This window comes from Plectropomus leopardus, chromosome 7 (genome assembly GCF_008729295.1).
Source record: "Plectropomus leopardus isolate mb chromosome 7, YSFRI_Pleo_2.0, whole genome shotgun sequence".
Lineage (NCBI taxonomy): Eukaryota > Metazoa > Chordata > Actinopteri > Perciformes > Serranidae > Plectropomus > Plectropomus leopardus.
Window position 1 is genome coordinate 25,319,679 of NC_056469.1, and position 14,573 is coordinate 25,334,251.

Here is a 14,573-nt window from a genome sequence, read left to right on the forward strand (position 1 = left end):
TGAATCTGTGTGTGTCTGTGTGCATATGTAAATACCCAAGTGCCTGCGTGTATGCTTGCATTTTTGCCAGATGTGGCACGATGCCAAACATGTCCAGAGACGCTGAGCTCCACAGTTGTTGAGCAGTAAACCGTGACCCGTGCCTTTATCACAACATGACAAACCTCTCGGCATTCGTTGCAAGATTGCTGAAAGAAAAAAAAACACTCTGCCAGCCAAGAGCTGCAAACCCAGCTTCTTACAATTTTTTTTTTAATATCTACTCACTGAATAATATATTCTTGGAATCAAAATCCTGATACTATGCATAAAATAGAAGTGGATCTGATAAGAGGGGGGAGAAAGCAAATCTTCCTACTCAGCAGTTTTGCCTTTATCAGGATACGAGTTGTAGCGAGATCAATGGACCTTCTCTAAAAGCAGCGGTATGAATCACCAGAGGCAGCAACAAGGAGAACAATACACTCACGGGGTTGACAAAGCAGCTGCGGACTTCTCTAGTGCCCCTCTAATGCAGTTGTAAAATGATATGACTCAACACGGCGTGGCACAATAATGATGTAACACTGTGACATGATTTAGCCCGGCTGAAGGTGTGATGCCGAGCCCTTGAGCCGCAGGGCGATTGTTGAGATGCAGCCTTTGAGGGCACTCTGAATGTGAGTCCCCCTCTCCACTCCCTCCCTCTCTCCACATCCAAACAAACTAATCCTCTTCCTTAGTAATCCACTCCAATAATGCCTGCCTACAACTAGAACCCTCAGCATTCAACACCACCCTTTAACTACATCCATCCAATGTGCACAGCTGATTTTAAGAGCTTTTTGCTACACGGAACGGGAGCAAGGACAAGGGAATGTACCAGGAGTTAAAAAGAACAACAGACATAGCATGTCAAGGCTGTCTGGGCTCTCTGTTTTCCGCGCATGCACGCACGCGCGCGCACGCGCACGCACGCGCATCTTTTCCCAGGTCCAACTATTCAGCTCCAGACGCCGGTCTTATTTAATAGATCTTGGCACCAAATTGGCATTATCAGTGTGTAAGCAGCTAAAGTGTCTGCGTGCCAGAAACAGCTAAAGGGCTTTGTCCGCCACGCCATAAGCAAAGCTGATTTAAAGCACGAGGAAAAGCCAAACAAGCAGCATCCGATTGAGACAATAAATGCGTGTGGCGGACTGTGTAAAATGACAATCAAGCATTAGTGTACTGACAACTATTGCTAAAAACAGATTCTCTCTGTCAAAGACAAGGAAGCGTCCTCCCATGGATTAATTTTAGACACAAGTGTGTGCCGCATACTAATAATGCTCCCATAGCTATCAATTATCCAATTATCTGATCTGTTTTTTATATTTCTTTTTTGCTTCGGTGCACTCATCTCATGTTCTGGGTATTTTCAGGTGTTTCTTTTTTCCTCACACTTCCTCACTCCACGTGTCAGCATCAGCTAATCTGTAATGAGTGTAAATCTGTCACAGCACAAGTTGTGATGATCTTTTTTTACAACATTGACTCACACAAGTAAATCCTTTTTTTTTTCAGCCCGAGCAGGAAGAAGAAAAGAGAGTGTGCATCGGATAGGTATAGAGGAGTCAAAACAGGGGAGGGTGCTTTCATTTTTACCAAAAGAGTCAAGTACTTTCTGCAGTGCTAGAAACCATAGACCGCACATAAAGATGGACAACATGACAGATCCCAGGCGGCTGGCTGCAGTATAGTTCATAAACCCCGCCTGCTCCATGTTAGCCGATGGGACATGAGCCAAACTACAAGATCAAAGCACATGTCAAATAATAAAGATAATTCCTGTCATTTTAGGAAGTTCTGATCACACCAGCGACTTAAGTGTTCATTTAATTAGTTATTTAATGATTTAACTGGAATTACCACCTAGTGGTTTTATGCATCCTCAGATCAGTCAATTTGCAGCTACAGTTTACATCCATGAGTCCAATGACTCATAGTGATCCATGACAGCTGACAATGCTTCAAATGTCGCTGCAAAGAAGCTACAAATTCTAAAACATGAACGCTTCTCACACTTTTTCCCCCGGCAGCAAATAAGATCCACACAATCAGTTTTAAGCTGGATACCTAAGATTAGTGTCACCAGTTAAACACCTGACCAAATGATTCCCTTTCAGTTCCAGAATTATGAGGTTGAAATGTTTTGTGTAAAATTTTGTAATAATCAGCATATGAATTCTTGAGTTATGGCCAAAAACATGTTTCGTGAGCTCACTGTGACCTTTGACCAACACATTCTCATCAGTTCACCCTTGCATCCATGTGGATGTTTGTGCCAAATTTGAGGATGTTCCCTCAGGGCCATTTAGAGAGATCAAGTTCACGAGAATGAGACAGATGTGAGGACACATTAACTTTGACCTGAAAACATCATTCCTCTGGCAAAAGCTATCGCCAGCATGGAGACAAAAAAAAATGACGTCAGGAGAGACAGGTGTGTATCCCAATCAGTGTACTTGCAATTGATTTTGTTGCTGGATTGGCTGGACAGGTGTGAACTTGATGCTGCAGAGATCTCTACCGCAGAGTCTGGCTCCAAATCCAGGATATTTTGCTTTTATTTTTGTACAGTAGGAGGAAGTGGAGACCATGGCTGTATTAAAGTTTGGATGCAGCCATGGGGCGGCGTGGCCTCATTCATTCTGAGGAGAGCTGCTCATTGACACATAAAGGAATAAAGCTCTTTTTCCGGTTATAAAATACAATAAAATACCCAAATCTACTGGCCCATAAGGTTTGAGCACTAGACACCTACGATGGCTAAGCGTGGGCGAGTGTGCCCAAGGCGGGCACTACTGTCCACTACCGCGCTGGCAGAGCAACTAACTTCCGGACTGCTTCGCTAGCTTGAATGGTGGTCTAAAAATGGATCTTGCAGCTCTTTTAGACTTTCTAAGTGTTTGCGAGTTGTTCCTGAAATGAGTTGTTTCAGGGAGGTTTTGACGCTCACAAAAAAATTATTTACTGATTTACAGACTTCTCTTTCCCAATGTAAGTCTATGGGGAAAAGTCTTTCCAGGGCAGTGGGCATCATGTGACTGACCCCGGATGGTGTAATTCCACTTTTGGCCACCACGTAAAATTTGCATCAGAGCACTTCCTTGGGGACACATGTCGCCCATCTTTACATACAGTCTATGCTTGAAAACAGCAAAAGTACTCCTCCTGCTCCCACCTCCCCTTTTATTTCCCCTCCTCTCTTATAGTCAATAAAGAGACCTACAAACCTCTTAACCATCACCATCAGCCCTCTCCTACACACCATTATTCCCTGACAAACGCAGCACCTCTCATCCATCGCTCTCCCCACACCTTAGACTTCTCAACATCCTCTCATTCATCTACCCCCTGTGTCCTCCATTCACCCCCCACCCCCAGTGCTACTCTGACGCTCGTTTCTCTGTCTTGTCATTTTAACTGTAACCTTCTCTTTGCCCCTCCATTGTTCTAATTATTTTCCTCTCCACCCTCCCCTCCCCATAGTTCTCACCATCTCCCACCAGCTGCAGCAGGGCCAGGTCAAGAGGACGTTTCCAGCGTGAGTTTTTGTGCAGGGCGATACCGTAGCCTGTGGTGGCAAAAACCTTCCCCGAGCCTATGGTCATCACCTTGGAAAAAGGACAATGCGCAGATATGTTTTTAAAAAATGACAAAGAGTTACAAACATGTTGAAGCTAGAGTGTGAGCAAAAGTGCCTGTGTGGGTTAGTCCTCACCTTACAACCTTCGTCCTTCCTGGCCATATAGTTCAATACTGCAGCATCATAAATAAAAGCATCCAGTTTCCTGTAAAGGGATCAAGGGAGAATTCATTCATCATTTAATGGGAGAGAGGAGCAGAGGGATGGAGAGACTGTCTGAGGCAGGGGAGGAGGCATAAAGGTGGATCTCTGCGATGTTACCTGGGAAGAGACTTAGGGTGCAAAAATATTCAGCAGGCAGGCGCACAGAATGATAGAGAGGGCATGAAAAGTTAAATCATAACAAGAAAAAAGGGAGGATGGGTGGAATAGTAAAGCAGGCTTGGCGGAAAGAGTGAAAACACAAGGAGAATAAAATAAGGCAGAGATCAGGGAAAGATGTGTGAGTAAGAGGGAGCGGGAAGGTGGTGGAGGAAGAGGTGGAGGGGAGGAGGACAGGGATTTATACGGCGCGAAGAGCGCAGTGACAGGGAGAGAGGGAGAGAGAGCGAGGGTGGGGGGAGATTTACACACTTCAGGGGGGAAAGACATGGGATAGAGCCAGAGAGTGATGAGGATTATAAAGTTTAAATACAGACACACCGAGAAAGCACGCTGGGAGGGGAAAGAATGGACCAAAGAAGAAGAAAAGACAGAAACGGTAAGATAACAGGCCAGATGAGGCGTGAGAGGAAAGGAAAGATAAGCACTGAGGAAGAGGAGAAAAGACAGCAGAAAAAAAGCAAGTTTCTCATTTTTTGTGCATGTTAACACTGAGTTATAATTGTGGTGTCAAGGCAATGGGGAGGGAGAAATGATGACAGAGGCTTAGGATAAAGTAAACTGGGATTATCCAGCACATGACGGGTGATAGAGATTCTACTAGAAACTGGAGAGGGAAATGCTGCTTGCACTGTGTGGGTGGAGATAGCAGTGAAGGTGGAGAGAGAGAGAGAGAGAGAGAGAGAGAGAGTAAAGGTGAGAGCATCTGTGCAGGAAAGCAGGAAGTGTGACAAAAGATGTGAAATGTTAGTCAGCGTTGAAAAGCATGCCGCTGTGTATGATGGCCTGCAAGTGAGAGTGAGAACATGAAAAAAAAAAATCACAAATAGTAAATGGCAGCAGGTATGACTCCACGAAAAAAAACATATTAAAGGGTTCCCACACATTTTCATGGACCAGATGTAAAAACTTTCCATGACATGTCAAGGACCAGTAATAAAATTTCAATGTAATGACTGTACTGCTGCACTTGCTGGCCTGGTTACAGAAGTTTTACACACACACACACACACACACACACACACACACACACACACACACACACACACGTCTCATAACAAATGCCAACACACTACGTCACATATACATATAACCTGTCTTAAAGGGGAAGAACTGTGCAAGTTTTCCATATGTACCAACCAGCAAATAAGTTGTTTGAGTTAATTTGCTTTACTTGTATTGCACGTCCTCCAATGCAACTACTGCGCATCACAATGTTCATGATGCAACGACATGACGTGACTCGCATTAGAGCTACGTTGTGTCAGCTGCTACCGTGAAGAAATTAAAAGTGCTGTTACATCACATGGAAGGTTATCCCTGGAAAATTATGGTAACAATTTATTAAACACAAAATTCCATGACTTGTTCAAAACATTCAATGATTTTTTAAATTAATTCTATCAATTTTTCACGCCTGGAAAATGACATTGTCAAATTTAATGACTTTTCCAGGTTTTCCATAACCGTGGGAACCCTGACAGTAAATGGGTTGATGCAAATGCAGTAAGTGCAGTAGTGTTTGCAGAATGGACCATGTACTGAGACTGTATTGTGTAACTGCTGTGTCTGAGGTAAACAGTGAACTTTCAATCGCAACTTTTAAGCAGCCATATAGTAGTCAATAAAGACTGTGTGATATAATCGCTCCAAAGCAGCTACTGAATGGACTTAGTGGTGAGATTGTGTTGTGCAGTCTGCAGTCACTATCAGTTTATTTTGGCCATGTTTCATCAGAAGACAACTGGGGCATTCTGTCAGAAATCAATCACTTTCTGACGACACAAAATTCAATTTGAGCATTTTTGGGGGGGGTTTTTGTACATGTTAACCTATATGAGAGTGTTTTATAAGTGCTGCATACCTGACCAACATGAAAACTTCAGTTGATGTAAGGACGTGGCGCTCTAACATATTAAAAAATTACTGTTTTATGAGATTAAATGTTGATTTTGCTAATTAAAGTGGATTTATGAAAAATTCTAAGAGTATGCGTTATCATCGCACGGTTTTCAGCATGGAGTTGTCTGAGCCAGCGATTAGCAGCTAACAGTGCTAACTCCATAAACAGCACTTAACAACGGGAATGGTGCTGACAGAGCTAACAGTTTTCAGCAGGGGGAAACTGTAGAGCGGGTGCAACGCTTTTGAAATGGCACCATACCAAAATCAGAAGTAACTGCCATATGAGCACAATGCAAAGCAGCATCATTACTCCTCTATATCTTTACATTGCAAACTGTGGTGTGCTGCTAAATTAATGCTATGCAGATACAGAACCTTAATGAAAAATATGGATAGAAAATTAGAACAAAAAAATCAAATCGATAGCAGTGAGGTCAGAAAGTGAGTGATCTCTGATGGCAAAAATTCTTCTTCTTTTGATGGCACTACTATACTAGCACCTTAGCTGAATGGCAGTACAAAGGGAACGCTTTCTGGGAGGAATATCACGTCAGTAGCCAGTGTCACTTTAACATAATTTTTCTTGAAATCTTTAAGTCTATTCTTGTGAAACCTTTATCAGAACGTATTTGACAAATGTACTTTCAACATCACTTTTCATCAGCAGGAATCCACTATTTCATAAAAACGAAAAAAAAAGAAAAACTTGGCCCGTGATCCAAATCTGGCACCCAATAGGGTGCCATTCATAATAAAGATAAACTGATTCATACTAGGAATTGTTTGTGTACTTTAAGTATGCCTAAGATGCCAGAGTGCATAAAACAGCATCAAAATAGAGCTTGTGCATCAAAAAAAGTGAGAGTGGAGGATCCCACACACCCCTCGACAGAGGTCCTCGCTAAGCCCACAATTTCCTTAAATTCTGACAAATGTCCTAAAGTCCTGGAAACATGTATGGGGCTGCTGCGACTGACCCCTGGCCTCCTGTCATTTTGTGCTCCCCAAGCAAAGCATGTTGCATATCCCTGATTTAAAGGATCCTGATTTATTACAGTTCTTTGAAGGGAATACATTGCGTTTACTTTTTCTGCACTAATTTTTGCTTTGTTGCACTTGTTTTTTTTTTGGGGGTTTTTTTTTTAAAAAAGCATGACCACCAAGACGGAGAATCTTGTATCCCTAATGCTAAGACAATTCTGGGGTCTTTTTAAATGTTTTCATATTTTCTTTTGAAAGCTGCACAGTGCATTCTGGTAGTTGTCAGTTTACTAACTCTTGAACAAAAGCAAATGCCACAGCCATTTTTCTGTTTTTTCTGTAAGTATTTGTGTCATCATAGCCATGGACAGCCCAGTTTTGTGAGCAGACCATCTTTCCAAAAGTAAAAAACTTCTTTAAAGCAAAAAACGTATCTATTTCCACATTAAAACTCATGGAGCAGTTCTGAATAATTTGTGATGTGAGCATCTTGGTTGTTGTAAGCTTATATATAGATTTTATGTCTCAAGCAAACAACACCATAGTTTTATATTTGCCTAAGGGAAGTGTGAACAATTTTAACAACTTCCCTAAATCTAACGGACAATAACTTGCAAAGCATGCTTCAATGGAAACTCAGCTACTAAAAACACTGAAAATGTGGAGAAAAACACAGATGTGGCTGGACACATGAAAATCATGTTAAAGTAGACTGACCCAGTCTTCAGGTTCAGTATGGCGTCCTCCACTCCTCTCTGGTTGTATTTGCCCATGTACTGGTGCATGTCTGGGTAGTTGGAGCGGATGTTTTTTTCTGTGCTCCCGTTGGGCACCGTGCCAAACTTCAGAGGTGGGTACTGCTCCTCGGGATGCTGAAACTAGCGGAGCAAAGGGAGGCGAGGGAGGGAGACGGAAGGGGCATGAGACACACCAGCCTGTGCACCAATCTGTCTGACCTATTTCTGTCCACTCTCCAGACTAACTTACAACACTCCATGCACAGTCAAATCTTTGAAAAGAGAGCAGTCCGTGGACTTAAAGTAGCATTTAGAACTGTCTTTTAAGCATTCGAGAACTGTGGTAATTGAGTTACGTTAAATGAGATTTTATTCATTTCTGAATTCCTGTGCTTTAATCAATTTAACATTCAAATGCATGGGATTTGGCTCACTCTAAGACTTTAATTCTCCTTCTGCTTTCCCTACTTAATCAGTATTCAAGCAATGAGGTACCTTCTTGTCCGAGAGGCCTGACACTGTGTCAATGTACTCCTCCTGGATCATAAAGGCGGCCAGGTTAGCAGTGTAGGAGGCCAGAAAGATGACAGCAAAGAAGGCCCAGATCAGCACCATGATCTTGCTGGTGGTTCCTCTGGGGTTCTCCACCGGCACAGAGTTGTTGAAGACAATAGCCCACAAAAGCCAAACAGACTTTCCGATAGTGAAAGTAGATCCTCCAGCCTCTGGCCAAAATCACGACAAAGAGAGAGAGAAAGCAAGAGAGCGTAATGAGTGATTGTAACATTAACTTTTTTCCAGCCAGTACACAGCACAATAGTCTATTCAGCAGAGTCTGACTGCAGATGAAGCAACCGATTCAAATTAAACTTCCCTGAATGATCTTGTAAAAATGGGTTTACTGGATATGAAAATACCTGGCAGGCTTTTTGACACCAAAGCTCATAAGGCGGCGACTATACATTTCGATAGTGGCAGCTTTCAATTCAGCTGCTACGTGATCTTACAAATGATTAAACCGCATGGTGCAAATCACCACTGAAAGGGCTCAAACACTCCTTTGCTTTATACGACAGGAGCAAAGGAGGAAGGAAGGGGAGAGAGATGAGAGTGAATGAGAGGGATATATGGGAGGATGACAGAGAGGTAAAATTATGTAGAGCACAGCAATCATGCAGTAAAAGAGGCGAATCGGGTTGGGTGTTGGACTGAGGCATCAGGCATACTGAATATCACAGGGGTCCAAACTATGCTGTTGAATAATAAATGGCTGCTTCAATATCGAGAATACTTGGATGCAGTTCAACATACTGTAGGTGTAATTTCCTCTTTGCCACATTCACAGTTAAAGATTCAGGGCAGAACATTCAAAGTCCAATCCCATTTCTTATTTTTACTTCTGACCCTCACCCAGCTGACCCTCAGAACAGAGTTACAAGGACTAGTGTTTGAAATCTTCCCCTCTGAAATAGGAAAACCCTTCAAGGCCCTGATAAAACATCACTAGTCGTAGATGATTTTAAGCAGAGGTGACTATTGATATAATGTCATAATCACAATTACATGAGCTATGTAGAAAAAGCATGGACGCCTGTCTGTGCCCCATAGACCCATTCATTATCCATCCATGGTGCTCCTACCCTGTCAGTCTGCATTATATATTAGCAGAACAAGGGCAGCAACTTTGCTGCTGGGCTCTAGTTAAACTTTGGGCGTCATATGTCATCAAAGGGGGGCAAAGGTATCATGGAAATATGTCTAAATGCAGGACTGTCGTGCACAAATCAGCAGTAACGATGTAATGTTAACTGGCAAGCTAGTTAGCTACTAATACATCAACAAATTGAGAGAGATTCTATTTTTGTTATGCTCATTATAAAGAAAATGACCACAATGCATCAAAACATTAAACTAAGATAATTCAGAATTGTCAAATTTTTACTCATGAAGCAAATACAATTAAGGGTTTCTTTTGTTGCTTGTGCAGCCATCTTGTCGATGATGCCTCATAATACTTGGTTAGTAGCGTGCCTCTGAAAAACATTGGCTTGGAGGAGGATGCAATTTATCTCACCCCTCAAGCCAACAAGAATCAGGACACCCTACCCCTACACATGAACCACAGACTGTATGATAACGATGGACGCCATGACAGCTGCCCAAAAGTGAAGCAAAACATCTTAATCGCGCCCTGGTGGCTATCTGCAATATAGGTCATAAACCCCACCTCCTCCATGGACATGGACCAAACTAAGGATGGTTTCTGTTATTCTACGTAGTTCTGATCATGCTGTTTGTTCAGGTGTTTGCTTTTTTGATACGTTTGGGTTTAATTAGTTATTTGATGCTATAAAAAAAGGTTCTGACGTCATGATTGGTGGCTGTGTGCTCCAGTCGCGATGCTTGTGTTCAGTGGTGCTGCTCAAAATTGGTTGAACGGGTGTATGGGTGGGAACGCCGGACCGTGAAGTTCGCTATTTTGCAGATAACCTCAAAATAGCATCACCAGCTTTACATGGCAACACCCATACAGGGGATGTTTTTGTTTCATTATGGCACCATGGGAGTAATGGGGGGAACACAAAAAACAGATGGGTAGTGGTAAGGGTTGTATGGGAATAAAGCCAAAATTGGTTCAATCTGAATGTGACAGCTGACCAATCAAAGAGCTAGAAAACAAATTCAAAAGAAAACAGCAAAGTTCATTATCACACTAAAGAAAACATTTTGACTTTGAAGTCCTTTAACCACATTCCAGGAGCGTGTTTAGTGTTTGTCCGTTTGATTCATGTGGCAAAAGCGATGGGCTGCACGCAGACCCATCTGTCAGACTGAGAAAAACAGACAGCTTAGATCCATCACTCACTCTTGCCGGTCTGGAGACTGCGATTGTAGCCCACAGGGCTGAAGAACTCAAAAATGAAGACGGTCACAGCCACTACAGTCAGGCACATGACGAACATCATCACCCAAACTGCTGGACTGTAGGGCTCTTTAAAGAGAAACAAAGGAAGATTTAAATTAAACATAATATAAGGGCATATTAAAACATTTAAAATGTATTATTAAATTATCATCATTATTATTATCATTATCAATACAGGGGGCAACAAAGCTTTCAGGCACATTATGTACTGTATACACAGAGTTGAGCCTTGTATGCAGTGAAAATATTGTAGGAATCATCGGAGAAAACATATTCTCCAGAAGTCCATAAACACTGTTTCTCTTTTTTAACAATCATCTCAATGCAGTCTATAGGCCAATAACTGTTCTCCCGCTGGAGCCTGGAGTCTGCTGACAGAGTGAAACTACAAGTTGGGAAGACACGAGCGGCTAAGAAAAAGTAACGGCTAATCTAGATGTAAGGACCAGCAGCCAAAGACTGAGGCTCTTTATGCAAACTCAACACTTTACAATTAGATTAGATTCTGTACATCAGCTCGACGCCTCAAACAAACACAGCCTCTTACCTAAGAAAGCGGATGGTGATACAGTTCCGTTGCTACGGGAGACCATGACACTGATCCCCGTCTCCACAAAAGGGACGGAGAAATCCACGACCTCTGACCTCTCCTCATTTATAGTCAGCGAGCCAATGGCCATGTCGGCTCGCTTGTAAACCACCTGAAGGGGACAAGAATCAGTGCTGAGAGCGAAATCTAATTATGGGTAATTCCTGTGGCGGTTACACACACACAAAGCCAATCTTTTACAGTTCAAAAAGGTTTCTTTCCAGGTGAGATAGTGACATTTCTGCACCCTGACCCTTTGTACATCTTCAAATGTGCCTGCATGAGAAAGGCCAGGGACTCAATCTGGTACAAATACTGAACACGTGTCTCTTGTGCATCTCTTTAGCATACAAAATGAGTGAGGGCCCTTCTCCTCGCTGCCACCATCTAGAAAAACCTGAAAACCGCTGTGTCTGCTGATTGTACAAGTGAAATGTTAATCTACATTAGACATGGCACATCCGCTCTTCAGAGCAAATCAGCAGAAAAATGAAGTGAAGCGGAAAGCAGAGCACCCTCCCCTCAACTTTGCCAAGTCTCTGGATTACCTGATCAAAGAATCGCAGGCTTTGGAACATCTGATCAAAAGACAGACATTAGTTTGAGAAAACAAAATTCACTTGGCCTTTCGCATGTGAAAATAGACTCGACAGCCAGCTCTGGCCCCGGCTCAAGTTATAAATGATGGAGCAGGAGAGAGCGTTGGAGCTGTTTTGGAACGCGTGACAACTGGCGTTTGGCAAGTTCCCTCTGGGACAAAGATAGAAACAGCGGGGCGCTTCAATGAAACAGCAGCCCCCGTATCGATCTCAGTATGTGTGTGAGCATGTGTTTGTTTGTGTGTGCCTGTTTTTTTCATGCCAGCATCTCTGTGTCTTTCTTGATGGCGGATCATGAACCTCGGTGAGAATTGCAGAGAAAATATCAAGGACTAATCGCAACTAGCCAGGGGGTGTCTGACAATGTGCCTTTGTTTGCTTCTATGTGTGTACATGGATGTGTCTCTGCAAGGGGTGTAACAATACACGCATTTGTACTGAACTGTTCAGTATGAGGCTTTCGGTTTGGCACACACAAACAACAAACCGAACGATTCTTTGAGCTAAGGCTATTACATTTTGGGGGAAAAATACACAGCTCCGAGTGGCAATTATAATTTAAGTTTGGATACATTTTAAAAAGAAAAAAAGTGGAAATTTCTGCAGGATTTCGGAAAAACTCTGTTAATCTCTGTTAATTCAGGTAAGTCGAATTCCTCGAGTGAAAGAATGAATGTGATCTGATGGAATATTATCTGAAAATAAAGAGCACCCGGTAACACTTTCCCACCTGAGCTGCATGCGAGAGTCCGTCTAACCACAACGCCTCGAACAGGACCAACGAGAAAAATCGGATATTTCGCACACTATGGAGGTTAACTCTGGGATTTACGATATCATAAACAACATGACATTACTGATGTTAAACATGTCTGTAACACTGCATACCAGACAGAGACTTATTTTTTTTGGCAAAGAAGCTAACGATAGCCATCCTGCCACTTCAGTAAGTCCAGTGTGATCACATTCCTTTCAGAAGCTTTGTGATCCAGCCTTGAACTGTGTCTTTTTGAAGATTTAATATAATAAATCCATAATGATGAATTCAACACCTAATTTCCTCAGTGATTATTTATCCGTTTTCTGATTAAAAATAAGAGTTGAAAAAGAGTAAAAACACTGCGATTATCACTATCATCTGCCAGCCAATCAGTGAAGAAAGAGCAGGACAAATACCACAATGATCATCCGTCACAGAGGACAAATACAAGTCGTGAAAAACAACCTGTGTCTCCACCTGGGAAAAAGCTTTGGTGGACACGCTACCTTTTTAACGCATCACCAACAGCCAATAAAAACGAAACAACTGACCAACCAACCAAAGTTTACAGCCCTCCTTTTGTTTGAATTTGCTTAAAATTTTGATACTTCATTTTATATTTTAATGTTTTTATATTAGTTTTAATAAGTAAATTAATTAAAATAACATAAAGTGAAAAAAATTAAAAACCGCACTGCTAATTTTGTGAATTGTTACACCCCTAGTCTCTGCAGATAAAAATACTTTAGGGAAGTGTGTGTTCACCACATGTGCTTGTCAGTCTAATTTGTGTTACTGTGCATTATTTTGTCCTCCATTACTGTGTGTGTGTCTGCACATTTGTGTGTGTGTGTGCATGTGCGTGTTTAATAAATGACAGCTGTCTGATTTCCGGCAGTGGTTAAGTGGCCATAACTCTCACAGCGATTGATGTGACACATAGCGTTTAACTGCTCACCCAGGAAGCAGAAGCACACACAGAGGAATGCTACTGTGCAGCTTGGTAGCTATAAATGCAACACAAAATACGCAGAGGCACAAATATAAACTCTCTCACACACACACACACTCACACACACACCTTTCACAAAAGTGATACAGGGCCGACATCAAGAACACATTTCTCACAAAGGCAGACAGGCAGAACCACGGGCACCTCCACACACACACACACACACACACACACACACACACACACACACACACACACACACACACACACACACACACACACACAAAGACTTGCCTCTCCAATCATGCCGTTCCAAACCCCATCAATTTTCTTCCCATGCTTCCCATTGGTCACTAAGTAAAGGTCATAGGTGAAGCCGACAATCTTGGCCAACCTCTTGAGGATGTCGATGCAGAAGCCCTTGCAGCACTGCTTCATGGGAGCCACACCCTCGTGGATGGCACTGTGGATGAATCACAGAGAAGAAAAGATGAGCGAAAAATCAAAGTGTCAAACAAAAAGCCTTAAAGACTGCATCACGAAATGCGGAATGTGTAATCAATCACAAGGACAGGACAGGACAGGACTGGCCGGGACAGTACAGAAGGGGACAGAACAGGCAGGGAACGGGACAGGCTGGGACAGGACAGGCAGGGACAGTACGGGCCGGGCCGGGACAGGCAGGGACAGAGCAGGCTGGATGGGCCGGGAGTATAGCAGAGTAAAGCAGAGTTGTGCAGAGTAGAGTTGGGTAAAGTAGAGCAGAGTAGAAGAGTAGAGTATTGTAGAGTGGGAAAGGAAAGGAAACATAAAAGTAAAGAAAAGGAATGGGAAGGAAAGGAAAGAAAAGGAAAAGGAAAAGGAAAAGGGAAGGGAAGGGAAGGGAAGGGAAATGGCCACAGAGGAGGAATATTGTAGCCCAGCACTTGGTGACAGGTTTGATCGACCAGTGTAGGATAGGTGCTGTCATCCCCTCAGAAGCTGATGAACCATAAAGCTCCACTGTGGTCATATCTGATTCCAGACCCCTGAGTCATTCCACTGATCCTCTGGAGTGCAGTCTGTTATTGATTACGCTCAGCAAGTGAGGAGACCACAGTCTTGATAGGTGATTGATGTCACCTCAATTGGAT

At 42.7% G+C, this 14,573-nt stretch overlaps 1 protein-coding gene across 1 annotated transcript in view; it reads right to left on the minus strand.

The window, feature by feature from the left end:
• The window catches only part of LOC121945426 (glutamate receptor ionotropic, NMDA 2D), a 38,050-nt gene that overhangs the window by 8,626 nt on the left and 14,851 nt on the right, over positions 1 to 14,573 (minus strand). Inside the window, exons 5-11 of the mRNA XM_042489583.1 lie at positions 13,735 to 13,903; positions 11,088 to 11,241; positions 10,481 to 10,606; positions 8,110 to 8,339; positions 7,595 to 7,755; positions 3,746 to 3,815; positions 3,521 to 3,638 (exon numbers count right to left, since the gene is read on the minus strand). Coding sequence (XP_042345517.1) covers positions 3,521 to 3,638; positions 3,746 to 3,815; positions 7,595 to 7,755; positions 8,110 to 8,339; positions 10,481 to 10,606; positions 11,088 to 11,241; positions 13,735 to 13,903 — 1,028 coding nt within the window. The remainder of the gene's footprint in view (positions 1 to 3,520; positions 3,639 to 3,745; positions 3,816 to 7,594; positions 7,756 to 8,109; positions 8,340 to 10,480; positions 10,607 to 11,087; positions 11,242 to 13,734; positions 13,904 to 14,573) is intronic.